The sequence below is a fragment of the Schistocerca gregaria genome, chromosome X, assembly GCF_023897955.1.
Source record: "Schistocerca gregaria isolate iqSchGreg1 chromosome X, iqSchGreg1.2, whole genome shotgun sequence".
Taxonomy (NCBI): Eukaryota; Metazoa; Arthropoda; class Insecta; order Orthoptera; family Acrididae; genus Schistocerca; species Schistocerca gregaria.
In genome coordinates this window covers 662272835-662291423 of record NC_064931.1, presented here as the reverse complement: position 1 = coordinate 662291423, position 18589 = coordinate 662272835, and the positions used below count along the sequence as shown (strand labels likewise).

At 42.0% G+C, this 18589-nt stretch overlaps 1 protein-coding gene across 1 annotated transcript in view; it reads left to right on the top strand.

The window, feature by feature from the left end:
• The window catches only part of LOC126297907 (homeobox protein engrailed-1a-like), a 143713-nt gene extending 127668 nt beyond the window's left edge, over nucleotides 1-16045 (top strand). The window contains exon 2 of the mRNA XM_049989216.1: nucleotides 14077-16045. Within this exon, the coding sequence (XP_049845173.1) occupies nucleotides 14077-14474 (398 nt within the window). The 3' untranslated portion in view covers nucleotides 14475-16045. The remainder of the gene's footprint in view (nucleotides 1-14076) is intronic.
• Nucleotides 16046-18589: the final 2544 nt, after the last annotated feature.

The following is an 18589-nucleotide window of genomic DNA, read 5'->3' as shown; positions in this document are numbered from 1 at the left end:
CCGCAGATTCTGTTATTGGTTTGAATATTACTGTAAAACATAACACAGAAACTTAAATGTATGTGACTTTTAAGTACAAATGTCATATTCATATTTTCAAATTCAGGGCCTTTCTTCCACATCTATGTATACTGAAAAAGTATACTGCGAATAAAGCTGATAACAGTTATACTGCGAATAAAGCTCATAACAGTTAACGAAATTTATGTTTCTTTTTAATTATAGTGATCATGATGTACCCCTCCGCTCTACGTACAGTTACGGAAAATGCTTTGGTATTGCTAAGATTGTGCTAAAAGATTTATTCGGTTCACTACGCTACATGTACATACCTATTTAAAACAGTTTTATTGATATGAACGAAAAGGAATTAACGAATTAAAAAAAATCTGTGATGGGCACAGAGACCCCTCACTCTGGTAGTACGATCTATGCATTGGTCTGGTTTTCAATCAGACATTCTCATTCATTTGCAATGATTGTAATTGCTGTCTTCTTTCCTAATACCAAAAAATTGTAAGCGGAACTTCTTAAAAGCTTTAAAAAAGTCGTGATGTGATAATTATAAATTGTAAGACTAACGAAAATTTCATAGTGGCACTTGCGTTTCAGAAAATCACCTTTCCAAGAAAAGAGTAGTTATTTATCAGCAGTGTGCTAAATGTAAGGCTCAGATTCTCAGACAGGTCGAACAGTAAAGGAGTGGGTAGTCAGTGAGTTGAAGAAGTCCATCTCCTGTTTCCGTAGGTCATAAAACTTACAAGAGATTTCTGTTTAAACCATCAGAAAGAAAGAAAAGCATGAGTGGGGCAGCGAGTGAATACAGGCCCTAATTTTCACCTGCATTTATTTGACCATCTTTTCCATGAAAGTGATTTTTTAGACAGGCTTGCAGGAATGGTATCCACTAGGCAGTCTGTGATTATTGTGCAACTGTACTTCGTAAGTTAGAGGGTGAAGCAGGGTGTGAATGCGAAACAGAAACATACGAAAAAATTGGGATTAAGAATAAGTTTTGACCAAAAATAAACTACAAAGTTAATACATCACATAAATTATGTCATTCTGCCGTTGAGTAAACGGTTTGAAAAAGATTCAAATAACGGTAAAGTATTCCATCATTGCACAATGCTGTACTTTAGAAAAATCTGAACAGAAATGGCACTTCTCTTCTTTCTTTCTTTTTTTTTTTTTTTTGATTAAGTAAGAAGCACTGAGCGAAAGCAGTGGGATGTAACAGAAGAGACTCTTTATTCCACCGTCCAGGTTTAGGTTTTCCGTTATTTCAGTTAACTAACTTAGAAGAATAGTTTCTTCTATAGTTCACTGTTGTTCCCTTTCTCTGTTGCTGAAACACTCGGGAGGGTACTCTCACTGATATTGGTTGTAGTTAAATCCTGTCAAAGAAGGCCAAAGAAGAAACTAAAATCTTTCACGTTTAACATACAGAGAATACTCCTCACGCGTCATTTTAAAGTCTTGCATTGCCTTTCATCTATTTTTTTTTTTTTGTTCGGGGGGACTACAGAAAGTAAATTGCATCCTAAGACAGTGACGCAGCTAGAGCGGTACATTTTCAGAAGAGAGTGCATGTTTCGGGCTTTGCTACACACAGCTCTGCTGTGGTACGTATGACACGTGCATCACAGTGAACGAGTGAACTGGCGAGGCGACCGCATTCATTTTCCAAAGTTGAAGTACGCGTGACAACAGTACGAGTTTTGGGGCGAAAGTTCTGTGTTACACACAGAGTCACACTAATGTTCTGGCTGTATATAGACCCAATGTAATGTCGCACTCATCCATAGTGGTTCAAATGGCTCCAAGCACTATGGGACTTAACATCTGAGGTCATCAGTCCCCTAGACTTAGAACTACTTAAACCTAACTAACCTAAGGACATCACACAAATCCATGCCCGAGGCAGGATTCGAATCTGCGACCGTAGCAGCCACGTGGTTCCGGACTGAAGCGCCTAGAACCGCTCGACCACAGCGCCGGCGTCAGCCATAGTGAAATGGTGTCAATAATCAGACTTAGGCCGCAGAGTCGCGTGTGATGCTGATCTACCATACAGCCCAGATTTTGCACTATACGATTTCCTTCACCAGCGGGGGAGGGGGGATGCTTTCAACGCTGAAGAAGGTCACACAGCGGTTCTCGAATGACTCCGTGATCAAGGAATGGGTTTCTGTCGTCGAGGGATTAAACGATTTCTAGAAGGTTCCGACCATTCTTTACAGAGAATCTTGAAAAATAGTCTCATGTATGAACGTCACTGTGAAGTGTAGTGCAGCATTCAATAAAAGTTAACTGGCTTGCCACAATAAGGTGTAACGTACCATTTTGCCACAATAATGTGTAACGTACCATTTGAACTCCCATCGAATGTCCGTGGTAGGTTCTTCGAGCTTCTGTTTCAATGTGCCGTCCGGCCATACTACCGGTCGTTCATCAGTGCGCCTCTTTTCTAATTTTGGAATGAGTTGAGGACTTTCATCTAGCTAATATTACATTGTGACTGCTAGTTAAAAAATTCAAGACATTCTGACAGATGATCTAACCACGAGAAACCAGATACAAAATCGTAACCCTCCAAACACGTAGCTGTGTTTTAACATCACGTGTGGGTGTTTTTGCTAAGGAAATACTGTATCTGATCAATGGCATCCGTACACCTATTAGAGGAAAATAATATGAAGTTGGTTCGCCTGTATGACGGCTTGAACTGTGCTGGGGATGTCAGTAAGGTGCCTGAATGTCTGTGGAGAAATTGCAGCCGAAACGAAGGAAGATAGTGATTTTGGACGCTAGTACCCCGAAAAAAGTCGTCGTTATAACTCATCCCAAAGGTGTTCCATTGGGTTCATGTTGGCACTCTGGACAGGAAAGCTATTAACCATAAATCACAGCCTTAGAGATGCTGCTTTATGACAGAGTGCATTGTCATTGTCTCCTAGCTGTCTCTGTCGTACGGAGTACACAATGTTGGATAATGTGGTCACATCCTTCCACATTCAGCATTATCTTAAGAGGTGTATCGGGACGACACCCAGAAGGCGAAATAACCTCCCATATCGTAATGCCACCTGTTCCGCACTTTACTGTTGTTGCTACACATGAAGACAGGTAATGTTTTCCAAGTAATTGCCAAACCCAAACCCTTTCATCGGATGACAAAATCACTAAGAATCACTTGTTTCAAGTCATTCTCTGTCCAGCTGCGTCGCTCTTTACACCAAGAGTCGCTTAACATTCAATACAGAAATGTGTAACTTATGAAGAGCTGATCGACCATTATAAACCATTCCTGTAACTCTATACGCACAATCATTTTACCGTCTGGAATGATGATAGCAGTTTGGAACTCTCGTGTGATTCCTTCCGCTATGTTCATGCCATTTTAACAATCACCTTCCACAATGATCGACGGTCCCTGAGGTCTGCCTGTTTGGTTTAGCTGTGATTGTTCCTTCGTGTTTGCACTTCAGTGTCACATCACAAACTGTCTACTTGGGAAACTTCAGAACGGTCGAAATGCCCCTGGTGGACCTGTTACCAAGCCGGAAATGAATGATGAGTCCACGTTCGAAGTCACTGAGCTCTCTTAACCGATCATTATGCGCTACTGCTTCTCTAGTGACAACACAACACTCCTCGCTTCCTTTTATACAGACATGTCCCGTTCCGTGACATCTAGTGGCCAATTCCACATTACCTTGGGTTCTTCGGACACTTTTGATCAGATTGTGTGCAATGATTCATTTAACAGCTTCCACCTCAGAATAGCCCATAAAATGAGTAATATTAAAATTAGCAATATATGCATATGTATATATATATGGTGTCCGAAAGAACAGACACTACACATACCGAATGTTTGAAAAAGAACTCCCTAGTTTTAATGTGTCATAGAATCTGTACAAAGTGACATAGACTATTCTAGTTTGTGGTGTTTGATTCATCAACTCTCCAAGTTTGGCTCCCCTGCAGTTGGCAGGTCTGCTTGACTTTGAGAAGGCACCAGTGCTGCTTTTTCCTCTGTTCTGTCAGTTAAGTCCACTCATGCGTGCAGTGAAGTACAGAGCAATGAAGCTACATTTCATGTCAGTGGAACAGTGCAGAATTTGAGGGGCAGAGCATCCACATGAAGTTATTCAGCATCAACGTGACTCTCCCAAAGCTGATGTCTGGTGCGGTTTGATGGAAGATCGTGTGGTTGGTACCTTCATTTTTGTAGAAAAACAATAAACGGAAACGCTTACCGTGACTGGGCAACAGCCTTGCGGCAGTGGATACACCGGTTCCCGTTAGATCACCGAAGTTAAGCTCTGTCGGGCGTGGCCGGCACTTGGATGGGTGACCATCCGGGCCGCCATGCGGTTGCCATTTTTCGGGTTGCACTAAGCCCCGTGATGCCAATTGAGTAGCTACTCGACCGAATAGTAGCGGCTCAGGTCACAGAAAACCGCCATAACCACAGGGAGAGCGGTGTGCTGACCACATGCCCCTCTTATCCGCATCCTCACCTGAGGATGACACGGCGGTCGGATGGTCCCGACGGGCCACTTTTGGCCTGAAGGCGGAGTGTGTTTTTAATTTACTGTGACATATTGACTGAGTTCGTCTTTCCCCAAATGGACGATATTGAGGCGGGAAAGGGGCTTGTACTTTCCCAACAAGATGGCGCAAAACCTTATTATAGAAACCGTGTGCGTGCGGCTCTTGACACTCGGTGGATAGGCTCAACACCTTGGCCACCACGAAGCCCTAACTTAACCCCACATAAAAATTGTTGTGTACAGTGAAAAGATCAGAGACATCAATCATTTGCGGGAAAGAATATTCACGGCAGTGGGGACTGTTACACCTAAAATGTTGGCGAATACGTGGCGAGAAGTGGGGTATCGTCTCGATGTGTGCAGGGCAACAAATGGATCCCACGTTGAAGTCTACTAACATTAAACAAAACTTGAAGGAATTCTCTTTCATGATATGTACTCATTGATGTAATTTTTCATTAATTTCCCCATTAACTTTATATTTAAAACTAGGGAGTTGTTTTTCAAACACCCTGTGTATATAATTAAGGAGAGACGGCGAATGATCTCTTCAGTGCAGATGCACACCAGGCCCGATCTCTTACAGGAATCGGCGAAATGTCACGAGTAATGAGGATAGTGGGCAATGGGAACTACATTAGTTGTGTGTGAGTTAATTGAGAATTTGCGTCTGATGGAGGCGTGCTAGGGTAGTCCCTGCAGTAGCGATGACAACTGTGTCCGGGTGGCGCAGTAGTCAGCGCATCTGCCTACTAAGCAGGAGACCAGGATTCGAATCCCTATCCGGCACAAATTTTCGGACTTCCCCATTTATTTAAGTCAATGTCCGCTCGCGCCAATGTCTGTAATCCATTTGTGTCTTAGAAATGAGCAAATTGTTGCTACTAGATACAGGTATCGTAATCATTTTAAGTCATCTCACCTGAAACGTACTCGAATAAAGTTTCGTAGCGCTCCTTTTGTTGTGTAGAGAATCTGTAACCAGATGCACTTGTGTGCCTGTGTGTGTGTGTGTGTGTGTGTGTGTGTGTGTGTGTGTGTAACGAGATGTGCCAGAGGTCATGCATTCATCACATCCTGTACGACATGCGTTGGTTTAAAAGGGATGTAATTGTTCCGGAATAAATGCTGAGGGGAGCTGACGATGATCTGCTCCCCTAAGGAAGTGCCATTAGAGAGTTATTAAGCTGCAACAGGCGAGGGTGTAGGCATCATTGCGAGAGGGCCGGGTGTGACGAATGAGGCGCCAAATACGCGACCGCGAGATCCCCGGGGACAGGACACGCGCTACGCCTCACGCCTCGCCTGCCTCAATTGATCGCCGTCGCGCTATCCCAGCTCACACGGCTGCAACCCTGCCACGCTGTTCGAACTATCTGTCGCGCCTTTACAGACGCTTGCGAAGGCGATGCCTGTTATTAAATTGTGTAAAGAACGAAAAATTAAAGTCTAGTAGTACACTACTGGTAATTAAAAGTGCTACACAAAGAAGAAATGCAGATGATAAACGGGTATTCACTGGACAAATATATTGTACTAGAAATGACATGTGATTACATTTTCACACAATTTGGGTGCATAGATCCTGAGAAATCAGTACCCAGAACAACCACCTCTGGCCGTAATAACGACCTTGATACGCCTGGACATTGAGTCAAACAAAGCTTGGATGGCGTGTACAGGTACAACTGCCCACGCAGCTTCAACACGATATCACAGTTCATCAAGAGTAGTGACTGGCGTATTGTGACGAGCCAGTTGCTCGGCCACCATTGGCCAGATGTTTACAATTGGTGAGAGATCTGGAGAATGTGCTGGCCACGGCAGCAGTCGAACATTCCCTGTATCCAGAACGGCCCGTACAGGACCAGTAACATGCGGTCGTGCATTATCTTGCTGAAATGTAGTGTTTCGCAGGGATCGAATGAAGGGTAGAGCCACGGGTCGTAACACATCGGAAATGTAACGTCCACTGTTCAAAGTGCCATCAATGCGAACAAGAGGTGACCGAGACGTGTAACCAATGGCACCGCATACCATCACGCCGGGTGATACGCCAGTATGGCGATGACGAATACACGCTTCCAATGTGCGTTTACCGCGATGTCACCAAACACGGATGCGGCCATCATGATGCTGTAAACAGAACTTGTATTCATCCGAAACAATGACGTCTTGCCAATCGTGCACCCAGTTCGTCGTTGAGTACACCAACGCAGGCGCTGCTGTCTATGCTGCTGCAAACGTCGTCGAACTGTTCGTGCAGATGGTTATTGTATTGCAAACGTCCACATCTGTTGACTCAGGGATCGAGACGTGGCTGCACGATCCGTTACAGCCATGCGGATAAGATGCCTGTCATCTCGACTGTTAGTGATACGAGGCCGTTGGGATCCAGCACGGCGTTCCGTATTACCCTCCTGAACCCACCGATTCCATATTCTGCTAACAGTCATTGGATCTCGACCAACGCGAGCAGCAATGTCGCTATACGATAAACTGCAATCGCGATAGGCTACAATCCGCCCTTTATCAAAGTTGGAACGTGATGGTACGCATTTCTCCTCCGTATGTGAGGCATCGCAACAACGTTCCACCAGCCAACGCCGGTCAGCTGCTGTTTATGTATAAGAAATCGGTTGGAAACTTTCCTCATATCAGCACGTTGTAGGTGTCGCCACCGGCGCCAACCTTGTGTAAATGCTCTGAAAAGCTAATCATTTGCATATTACAACATCTTCGTCTTGTCCGTTAAATTTCGGGTCCGTAGCATGTCATCTTCGTGGTGTAGCAATTTTAATGGCCAGTGGGGTATTTGTTGAGGCCTTGGTGCTAGTATATATGAAGCACAATCGACAAGACTCGTACGTTCGGAACAGTGACTAGATTAAAGAAGTGTGTAGCAAGAATGTCCGAAACTTTTGCTTCTTATTTTAGTTTTACTTTCATTTCTCGCTTCAGTTACCTTGAGGCAGCGTACAGCTGAAATCTGGTGGCTTACTCCACATTGGCTAACAGCAAAACAAACGTGATCAACAATGCTATCTGATTAACGTTGCAAGCGCGTATTAGCAATAGTCTCGGACAGATTTATGTTGAACTAGAAGGAACCATTTCCTAACACATATACGTAAACACAGTATTTAGAGACTTTATGCAAATTCCTTACAGTGGTAATAAATCCACACACCAACCCTGGAGGACTTGGCAGTACGTATGACACAATTTTTTTTGTCACAGAACTATTTCTTATACACAAATGTATACACTGTGCAGCGTTCAAACCCAAAACAGGACTCAAATATATGATACGATGTTGAGACAGAACAATGCAGACAGCTTGGTGTTGAAACGTCATTGCACTTGAGTAATCTGTTAAGGTATAGATAAGTTTAACTAGTAAACATGTGAAGTCCATCAAGATTCACACGGGGAGTCAGTTCATAACATCGTTAGAAGTGTCTGTTTGCCGACGCCCTCAGACATGTTGGTGCACGCATGCTGCGGTGGCGCATGATCCATTGGTACTCAAAAATTCTTGAGAAAATCGACTTTGACGTTTCCCTATTGCCTTTAATGTCCTAATATAAGATCAGTGGTTCGATGGGGCAGCGTGTGTCTATGGTAGAGTGCTTACATTGCTCGTGGCGGCCTTGGTTCTGTTCTGCGCTGCTGTAAATTTTTAACAAAGGTCTAATTTCTTCTGACATATCTGTGAAAAATAAAATACATGAAGATGAAAACAAATTTAATTTATATATTTTTTAAATTAGACAATCATTTATTAAGAATTTGTGTTCGCAATGGAAACTGGGTTTTTGTTTGCAACATGTAGCTGTAAAAAAGAAGATGTGCAATTTTCATAAAAATGACAATTGGATATGTGCTAATCATATATTTGATGAATATAATATTTAAATTATGTGGGCATTCAAACTGAGCGATAAGAAACGAAAACACTAATAACCAAAACGGTACTCGAACCAGTGATTACCGAACTCGAGAGTTACCGATTTTTTCCCCTCCTTTATGTAATTTTCGCTTCACAGAACTGTTTGTCGATCATGCACTACTGTTTAAAATTAGCTTTGGTCAGGAATAGAACCCAAGCCGCCCACGTCGCAGACAAGCGTTCTACCACTTTTTTCCCTCCTTCCCTCCCGCTTATAGCTCTGCCATTCTCTCACCTTTAGCTGCCGTCTCGGCCTGGATTCTATGACCTTATGTTGTTTGTTGAAACATAGTAATGCTCTTGGAAAACGGAAGAAAGTGACTAATGCGTTTTATTTGATTTGATGTGATAATTTCTTCTTTTTTGTTATTTATTTAAATTAAATTTCGTCTTAACTGTGAGGTAAATGATAATGAAAATTTTTCATTTCGTGAAACTGAAAAGGAACAGTAATAATACAGCGTAGTCCATTTTGATGATAGTATATTCCTTCATCCTTAAAATGTAAAGTACTCTCTCCTTCTTTTGAAATCCTTTATGCCTCTCTATCTTCTAAAAATTCTTCTTCATATGTGGGAAGAATTCTGATATTTTGTATAAATCCAATCAGCTGTCGTCTATAGAAACTGGGTTTCCTGTTTGTCCTTCAGGAAAATCAGAGAAATACGAGCAAATAAAAGAAATTTCTTCTCCTTCGTTTTAGCATATTTTGTTCTTATAATCTGTATCCTACTTCCAGATCGTAAGGTGCATTTCAGATATAAGGAGCATAATTACAAAAAGCATTAATCTAAATTACGAAGTGAAGGGAGTGAATTATGCAATGTATACACTGGTCTTAATGCGCCAGATGCAGCAAGTGCTTTCATAATTTCGTTTGTTCTGCAGCATATCGTGTAATGTTTAACTTCCGTTAAACGTGGTGTGTCTGACGTTATCACGTAAGAACGAATTGTCTCGATAGCCGGATTACCATTTTGCTTTTCCGGTCGGGATACAGCTGTTGGTGTGGTGTCAAAACTTCTTGTATCTTGTTATACAGCGGTGAAGTACGCAGTTGAGCCCAATTCCAGACAGCTCGTGGATAGTGACATTTGAAACTGTATATAAACGTGTCCTCTTCATTACGCTCATCAAAAGGCGGTGAATGCGCAAAGTGTATATAGTATCGCGCTTTGGAATCGTTTCATTGACGAACTTGTCCCATTTTGTCCCCATACTTGACGTAAACTATTTGTTATGTCATGCATGATGTAAGCTGTTTGTTATGAATAATCTTCCACACCTCATGACAGCTGACATGAAGGTATTTAGTTTCCATTCTGTTAAGAGCTGAACGTTTCTTAATATGGTAGTAATATTTCTTTGCGTTGAACATTTTGTCTTCCTGGGTTACGTAGCTGTTCTCGACTATGATGGTTTTGAAAAAGTTGAGCTTTGAATGTATTTTACCAGTATTAACGGGTGCCACTCGCCTTTCAGGGTGAACTACTTTTAGAACCATACATGTTAGGTTGTTAGTGCTGAATTTTGATTTTTTAAGAACATTGTGAACTACTAATGTTTTGCACTTCGCGCCAGTAGCTATTAATCCCATCCTACATTCTTCAATGGGTAATGTTAGCGCGCTGTATTTCACGTCGAAAATATACGGAATATCCTCTCACTAATAACACACTTTTGGTTATTGGTGCTCGTACTATCAAAATGGACGGTATGGAATACACTTTGGATAATATGACCTCGTTCACTAGTTTTACTTCCTGTATCATATCGAGATATCGCTTGGAATTTAGCTGTATTCCACCCTAACTTTGTTCAACATTAATCACCAGCTGAAAGCTTGCACCCTTTGTAGGCCTGAAACCAGGTCTTGCCCTAAACCTCAAATCTTGGTTGCTGTTGGTAAACCTTTCCCTAAGTTCATGATCTTGGATTGTATATAGTTCATCATGACTCTTGTTGCCACCCAGTAAGTTCAAATGGTTCAAATGACTCTGAGCACTATGGGACTTAACTTCTGTGCTCATCAGTCCCTTAGAAGTTAGAACTACTTAAACCTAGCTAACCTAAGGACATCACACACATCCATGCCCGAGGCAGTGTTCGAACCTGTGACCGTAGCGGTCGCGCGGTTGCAGACTGTAGCGCCCAGACCCGCTCGGTCACCCAGGCCGGCGGGATATCTGGCCTTATGCTGACACAGATATTCTTAGATCATCTACAAGCGCTCGACATACGAATTTCTGTGGGAGTGAGATGTTAAGTTTCCTTGGAAGAGGCATACATGGCCATCGATAGTGGGAAACCCTGACAGACTGACCACTTTATATCGAATGGCCCAAGTGATCACGATTTTGGACTGAGGTCCTTGCAAAATGACTGGGAAAATTTGGGAGAATTTGTTGCAGATACATTTCCGCTCTTCTTTTAGTATAAAACTGTGGAAGACTCGGTCGAAAGCTTTTGAAAGATCGACAGATGTTACAAATTCCCATGGTTTTGAAATATCTGTAATAGCTAGTATACCACGGTAGTTAGACAATGTGTCCGTTATACTGCGTCCAGGGACTGCGCAGGTTTGGTAATTGGACATTCCATGCATCACTGAATTCGTTAATTAGATCCTCTTTCAGTATATCCCAATAAATGAGGTAAAATTCAGCGGGTATTGTACTGCTGTTGACTATCCTTTCGGGCTTCATATATTTACTTTTCTTCAAATTTGTCACGGAGAGAACTGTTGTCTGCTTCGGTCAGCACGTCACGTAGTGACGCAAGCCCCCCATGTTTCCAGCGCCATAATTCTTAATGCCTGGTCTCTCAGTATGGTAGTATTTAATTTCAAGTACCCTTTTCCAAAGAAAGTTGTTTGTGTCTGTAAACTGAGTCTGCTAATACACTGAAGAGCCCAAGTAATTGGTATACCTGCATAATATCGTGTAGGCCCCCCGCGACCTCGCAGAAGTGTCGCCACACGACGTGGCATGGACTCGACAAATGTCTGAAGTAGTGCTGGGGGGAACTAACACCATGAATCTTGCAGGGATGTCCATAACTTCGTAAGAGTACGAGGGGGTGGTGATCTCTTCTGAACAGCACGTTGCAAGGCATCCCAGTCATGCTCAATAATGCTCATGTCTTGGAAGTTTGGCGGCCAGCGGAAGTGTTTAAACTCAAAAGAGTGTTCCTGGAGCTACGCTGTAGCAATTCTGGACGTGTGTCGCATTTTCCTGCTGGAATTGCCCAAGTCCTCCGGAATGCACAATGGACATGAATGAATGCAGGTGATCAGACAGGATGCTTACGTACGTCTCACATGTCAGAGTGATATCTAGATGTATCAGGGGTCTCATATCACTCCAACTGCACACGCCCCACACCCTTACAGAGCCTCCACCAGCTTGAACAGTCCCCTGCTGACATGCAGGACCCATGAATTCATGAGGTTGTCTCCATACGTCCATGCGCTGGATAAAATTTGAAACGAGACTCGTCAGACCAGGCAACATGTTTCCAGTCATCAGCAGTCCAATGTCGGTGTTGACGGGCTCACGTGAGGCGTAAAGCTTTGTGTCGTGCAGTCACCAAGGGTACACGAGTGGGCCTTCAGCTCCGAAAGGCCATATCGATTATGTTCGTTGAATGGTTTAGACGTTGACACGTGTTGATGGCCCTGCATTGAAATCTGCAGCAATTTGCGGAAGGGCTGCTCTTCTGTCACGTTGAACGATTCTCTTCAGTCGTCGTTGGTCCCGTTCTTGCAGTATCTTTTTCCGGCCGGAGCGATATCGGAGATTCAGTGTTTTATCGGATTCCTGACATTGACGGTACACTTTTGAAATGGTCTACGGGAAAAACCCCATTCCATCGCTACCTCGGAGCGGCTGTGTCCCATCTTGATAACTTGCATTTGTAGCAGCAGTAACCGATATAACAACTGATCCAGGCACTTGTTGTCTTATATAGGCAGCACCGTATTGTGCCTGTTCATATATCTCTGTATTTGAATACGCATGCCTATACCAGTTTCTTTGGCGCTTCAGTGTATAAATAATATAATGATTGGAGAAAGTTACAAGCCAGATTTCTGACGTAGTGACGTTACGTAGTAAGTCTTGTGAGACGTAAATCCGGTCTATTCTGCTCGCTGAATGACTAGTGAAACAGGTGTCTAGTAATGAGTCTGTATTTGTTGCCTCCCACGTGTCAATCATATTTAAATTTCTAACCATATATTCGAGTGCCATACGTATGTTTAAATTTTTCTTTAGGTTCTTTTTTGTTAATAACATAGTTAAAATCACCGTCAAATATCACTCTGCTCCATGCCGTTTAAATATAAACAATTACAAAAAATCCGATTGCTGTGTGGTCTCGCTGGCCTGAGTGGCCGTGCGGTTCTAGGCGCTACAGTCTGGAACCACGAGACCGCTACGGTCGCAGGTTCGAATCCTGCCTCGGGCATGGATGTGTGTGATGTCCTTAGGTTAGTTAGGTCTAAGTAGTTCTAAGTTCTATGGGACTGATGACCTCAGAAGTTGAGTCCCATAGTGCTCAGAGCCATTTGAACCGTTTTTTGTGTGGTCTCCTTGAAAGATATTCATTTCCGCAAAATGCCATAACTTCAGTTTTATTTCTGGATATGTTCTAATTACATTGTATTGCAATTTTATTTAAGGACTATACAGCTCGTCGAGGAGTTGTGCTAAATGGGCTGTTAGTAGCACTTTGGAACTCACGACTGATTCCCTCCGCTGGTTTCGTGTGATTATTTGCAGCCACTCTCTGGAATACTCTACGGTCTCTTTCCGTCAGTACATAAGGTCTCTTGGTCTTGGTTTACTGTTGTTGTTTCTTTGCCTTTCTTCGCTATCATTACACACACAAGTGGATTAGACAGCATCAGAATCGTTTCGTCCTTGATGGAATTGTTACTCAGGTTACATCCATCGGCAGGTCCATGCTCGAAGTCACTCAGCTGTGCTGATCGACCCATTCTTCTGTTACTGCATCTCTACAGTACTTCCCGACTAGTTTTGTACTCGGCGGTACGCATTTCATGACAGCTAGTGATGAATTCCGAGTTATACAGGGTTATTGGCTGCTTTTGATCAGATAATGTACATGAGTGAAACTAGTCAAATGAATCAAATGTAACACGTTCTGTAGAGGTTTATCTGTACATGAATTACTACATTCCTGTGGTCCCTGCAGGTGAAGGCTTCGTTTGCTGAGCTCCTTATAAATCTTTCCGCCGACCGCGGTGGCCGGGCGGTTCTAAGCGCTTCAGACTGGAACCACACGGCTGCCACGATCGCAGGTTCGAATGCGGCCTCGGGCATGGATGTGTGTGATGTCCTTAGGTTAGTTAGGTGTAAGTAGTTCTAAGTCTAGGGGACTGATGACCTCAGATGTTAAGTCCCATAGTACTTAGAGCCATTTGAAGCATTTATAAATGTTTCCAACGATAAGGGCGTGCCTTATCAGATTTTTTATGAAGTCTCGCGCCCTGGTAAAACTCACAACATTTCCATTACAAGTTGTTTGCCCTTGTTGCAGGTCCTCGGTCGCGACGGCTGAAGCGCAAAGACAAGAAGCCGGAAGAGAAGCGGCCGCGTACGGCGTTCAGCGGCGAGCAGCTGGCGCGGCTGAAGCACGAGTTCACCGAGAACAGATACCTGACTGAGCGCCGCCGCCAGGAGCTGGCCAGGGAGCTGGGCCTCAACGAGGCGCAGATCAAGATCTGGTTCCAGAACAAGCGCGCCAAGATCAAGAAGGCCAGCGGCCAGAAGAACCCGCTGGCGCTGCAGCTGATGGCGCAGGGCCTCTACAACCACAGCACCGTGCCCATCGATGAAGACGACGAAGAGACGACAGCACCGCCCCCGCAGCAGCAGCAGCCGCCGACGGCGCCGCAGACCGTCTCCGGCGTCCTGGCTGCTCCCACAACACCGTGAATCGCCGCGACACTGTGCAGTGACTTGGACTACTGACAGCATCAACAAACATTATGCAGTAGCAATAGCAGTGCACCAGCATGTCAGACAATTCCGCTGTGCGTCGAGAGGGAGTAACGAAACGAGAACTAAAAATCCCTCCTGCGCGGACGTTTGAGAATGATCTCGCATTTAATCCACCGTAGCTACTAATCGTTGTGGAGTGCAGGTTGCCATATTCCTACTGTATGTGGGATTTATCTGAGAAGCTTGTAGCTTAATTATAAGTTTATGACTGGTATCTTGTGTTCTGTTCACGAGAATAATGCTGATAATGAGTGATAGGCAATTCCAGCAGTTTAAGACGGAAAGTGTCAAATCTTCGTTTAGTTAATTTGATTTGCTCGCTGCCTGTTATTTTGCCATTAGCTAAAATTACATTATTTATTTTTGGTATGCCAGTAGCTGGCTGAAAATGCTCCAAGAAAAGATAGTAGAACAGATTAAATCGCATTCTTGTCTAAATTACGAGATATATTTTTGAAATAATATAGCGTTAATTCTGTAATTATCCGAATGAAACAAACAGGTGCTTGTACATATCAGTAGAACACTTAAGAAAATCAGAAAGACACGATGTTCTCAATGGTAAGCACTGTACCACTGAAATGTAACAGTGGCCGTTAAACAGTAGATGCAATATTTCCTCGAAGTAAAGGTTTACCGTTGGAGGTCGCTTCATTGAGAGTATAATTGCGTACAGGAATTTTTATTAAAAATAAATAAACATGTATATTATATTTCAGTGCAACATGTTTAATACCAGTATGTCACAAGATGTCTGTGTCTCCAGGCTTCTAGTCCATTTCATAAACAATACGTTACCACGTTCATCAGCTGGTGCACTTACTGGGAGTAATTAGTTTCCCTCAGACTGTTGGAGGAAATTTCTAAGAAATTAAAAAAAAAGCTCAAGTTGCTGCAAGTTGTGATTCTTCTTCAGTAATTTTATTGAGTTTTGTAGTGAAAAAATATCTATTTCCTTCCAGTTTGTGAAAAAGGAACATATTACCAAAAACATTTCGTTTATAACTATAAACAATCATTTTCGTTTGTCTTATCCGAAATTATAGACAAATATTTAGTTGATTTAACACAGTGATAAACTTAGAAATGCACTCGTGTTAACAGTAGACAAAATGTTTTAAGAAAAGTGAATGCATGTCAGCGCTGTAGTATTTATATGTAGCAGAGCAATAATATATGGTGATTAGTACACTACATCGCTAAAGAACAATGCTGGGAATAAGGCTAACATTATCAGCAATATAAATGACAGTAAGTGAATATGATTTTTTCGTGATATCCTTCTATAATGTAAATATAATTAAAGTCAGATATGAATAAAACATTTCCTAAAAAAACATGTTCTACTTTTACCCCTACCATCAGAAGAACTTAAAAGTTATAAAATCTAATGTTCTTATTAAAACCAGAAACAAAAAAGTGAATATACTGCATGGGTGAATTGGCAAAGGTTTTGTACAGTTTTCACTCTGTGTTGCAATAGGATAGGTAAAAGACATGTAGAAGATACAGAAAAACGGCTTAAAATGGTGAAAGCAGTTACAGTAATGTTTATTATTTTCAGAGCTTCGATTTGATATCATCATCAGACTGGCTAATCATAATAACAATGGAGGACTGTTTATTGCTATTAAAAGTACACGTAGAAGCCTGTATCAAGCATCGTGGTTTTACACTATACTTCAGTTTGTTGACTTCACATGAACAAGTAAAGAGTACCTACTGTATAGCGCAAAAGTGGCACTGGATGAATGTCTGAAAACATTAAAATCCCTAAACACCATAAAAACCATAAACACTTTCGCACGTCTAACTAGAATCCAATTCTTTTACGAGAAATAATTACAGGCTTCAGTCAAGTGAGCCATGTGGAGGTAAGAACACGCTAGAGGACCCACCGACACTGATACAATATTTGTAATAAAAAAGACAAATGAATTGCTGTCGTAATGACAAAAAACGGAGTATACGTTAGGAGAGTTTTTAGTAGTTTCAGATGCCAACCTTTGGAGTTTTTATAACAGGACATAATGGAATATTTTGCTAGTCTAATGTCTGGATGTGAGTAGACACTGGTGTAACCCCTTTCTTAAAATTAAACACATGTGTTATATTTCTGGAAAATAAAAATTTCTTCACATTTTCTCTACACGTGATTTCTGTTTGGAGTAATTATAAGTCATGAGGCTACTTCGGAAGAATCAGGATAAAGATGTGTTTCATAAGGAAATTGCAGATCTCAAACAGTTGTATTACAATATGGCTACATTAAAGACAGAGATGTAAATATAACAGTTATTTTTCCAAAGTGTAACTTAATGAGAGTAATGCTTATGTTTACGGTTTTAAATTATTTAAATCACATAATAGCCAATGGCTTACTGGCTCAAAAAGCATCTTTTTCTGTCCACGTGCATCTTATTTCCAGAAAATGATACTTGGTAGGATTTTGAATACAGATATGTGTTCAGTGATAGTTAAAAAGTGACATGGTGTCTTGTCGTTACGGTGAAGATAAAGTCAGTTATAAAACATCTGATGCAGGGCAGCAGATACCAAGGCTTATTTACCATTACAAAGGACAGAATCATATCAATTTCGGATACTCAATTTTAAGACCACAGTATGCAAGATAGATTATCAGAAACATTAAAAGATTAGTCCTTCTCGTTTCATACAAACATGCAGATGTCTGATCCGCTATGACACATATGCCTGTACTTTAAGTACTCTGAATACCTGGTGGTTAATGAAGCTCCCAGCTATTAGTCGACGAAACATTAATTTTTCAAAACTATAAGGATAAAGAGAAATATTTTTGTTTTCCAAAGAATCCAGAAGTTATTGGTTGACTACAAAACAGATCCAAATAGTTGTGAAGTATACTACATAGGGATACGTTTAAGGATAATATTGACCGTTACTGACATTTTTACCAATATGGAGTCCTTCGCTGTCATTGCTACCTACAATAAGGGAAACTCTTGTAATTTTCCTTAGGCATATGAGCCGATAGATTCTTACACTATTGTACTGTTTTTAAGCACAATCAGCTATTCACAACTGCAGTGATTCACATCGTCCAGTACTTGAAAACAGCAGTTAAGAAGAATATAAATGGAGGCGTCACACAGAGGTAATTGAAGCTCGGGATTATGTGAGGTTTGCATTGATTGACTTCATATGGCCAAGTAATATTATCTGTGAAGAACACTGCTTGTACAACGCTCGCAAGGTCTATGTGCCTTCTTGGCTATAATTTTTTAGATAACTTATAAAGAGAAATGAATCGCTACTTTTAAATCTCTACTTTAGTTTGGTTGAAAATAAAAATATTTATTATATCATAATCCAAATTACTAGACCGTGGGCGAAGCTGGAAGAAAATTTTGTTTATCACATAGAAGGATGACAGAAAATTTCAAGAACAAGATGTTCGCGAGAAAGGTTAATTAGTTCTTCGATTACCCATGTACTTTTCTCATAAGGGTCGTGAATTGAAGAAACAGGTTGATGCAGCACATACATCGCTACCCTCAAGTATGCAGGTTCGCACATCGTCATAAAAAGACTACACGCAGGAAGACAAGGCCAACTTCGAGCGTTGTAGGCCGGCAGGTAGATGGTACCACACTTTTGAATTACACTTTCTGCTACGAAGAAAATAAAAGCGTCCAGAGGTCACGGAATGGAGTTGTACAGGTCTCGGATGTAGACCTGTTCAAATGGTTCAAATGGCTCTGAGCACTATAGGACTCAACATCTGAGGTCATCAGTCCCCTAGGACTTAGAACTACTTAAACCTAACTAACCTAAGGACTGTGCGCCTGGAACCGCGCGACTGCTACGGTAGCAGGTTCGAATCCTGCCTCGGGCATGGATGTGTGTGATGTCCTTAGGTTAGTTAGGTTTAAGTAGTTCCAAGTTCTAGGGGACTGATGACCACAGCTGTTAAGTCCCAAAGTGCTCAGAGCCATTTGAATCATTTTTGAACCACACCGGCCGGTGGATGTAGACCTGTGATACTCCATCCTATGACTCTTGCACCT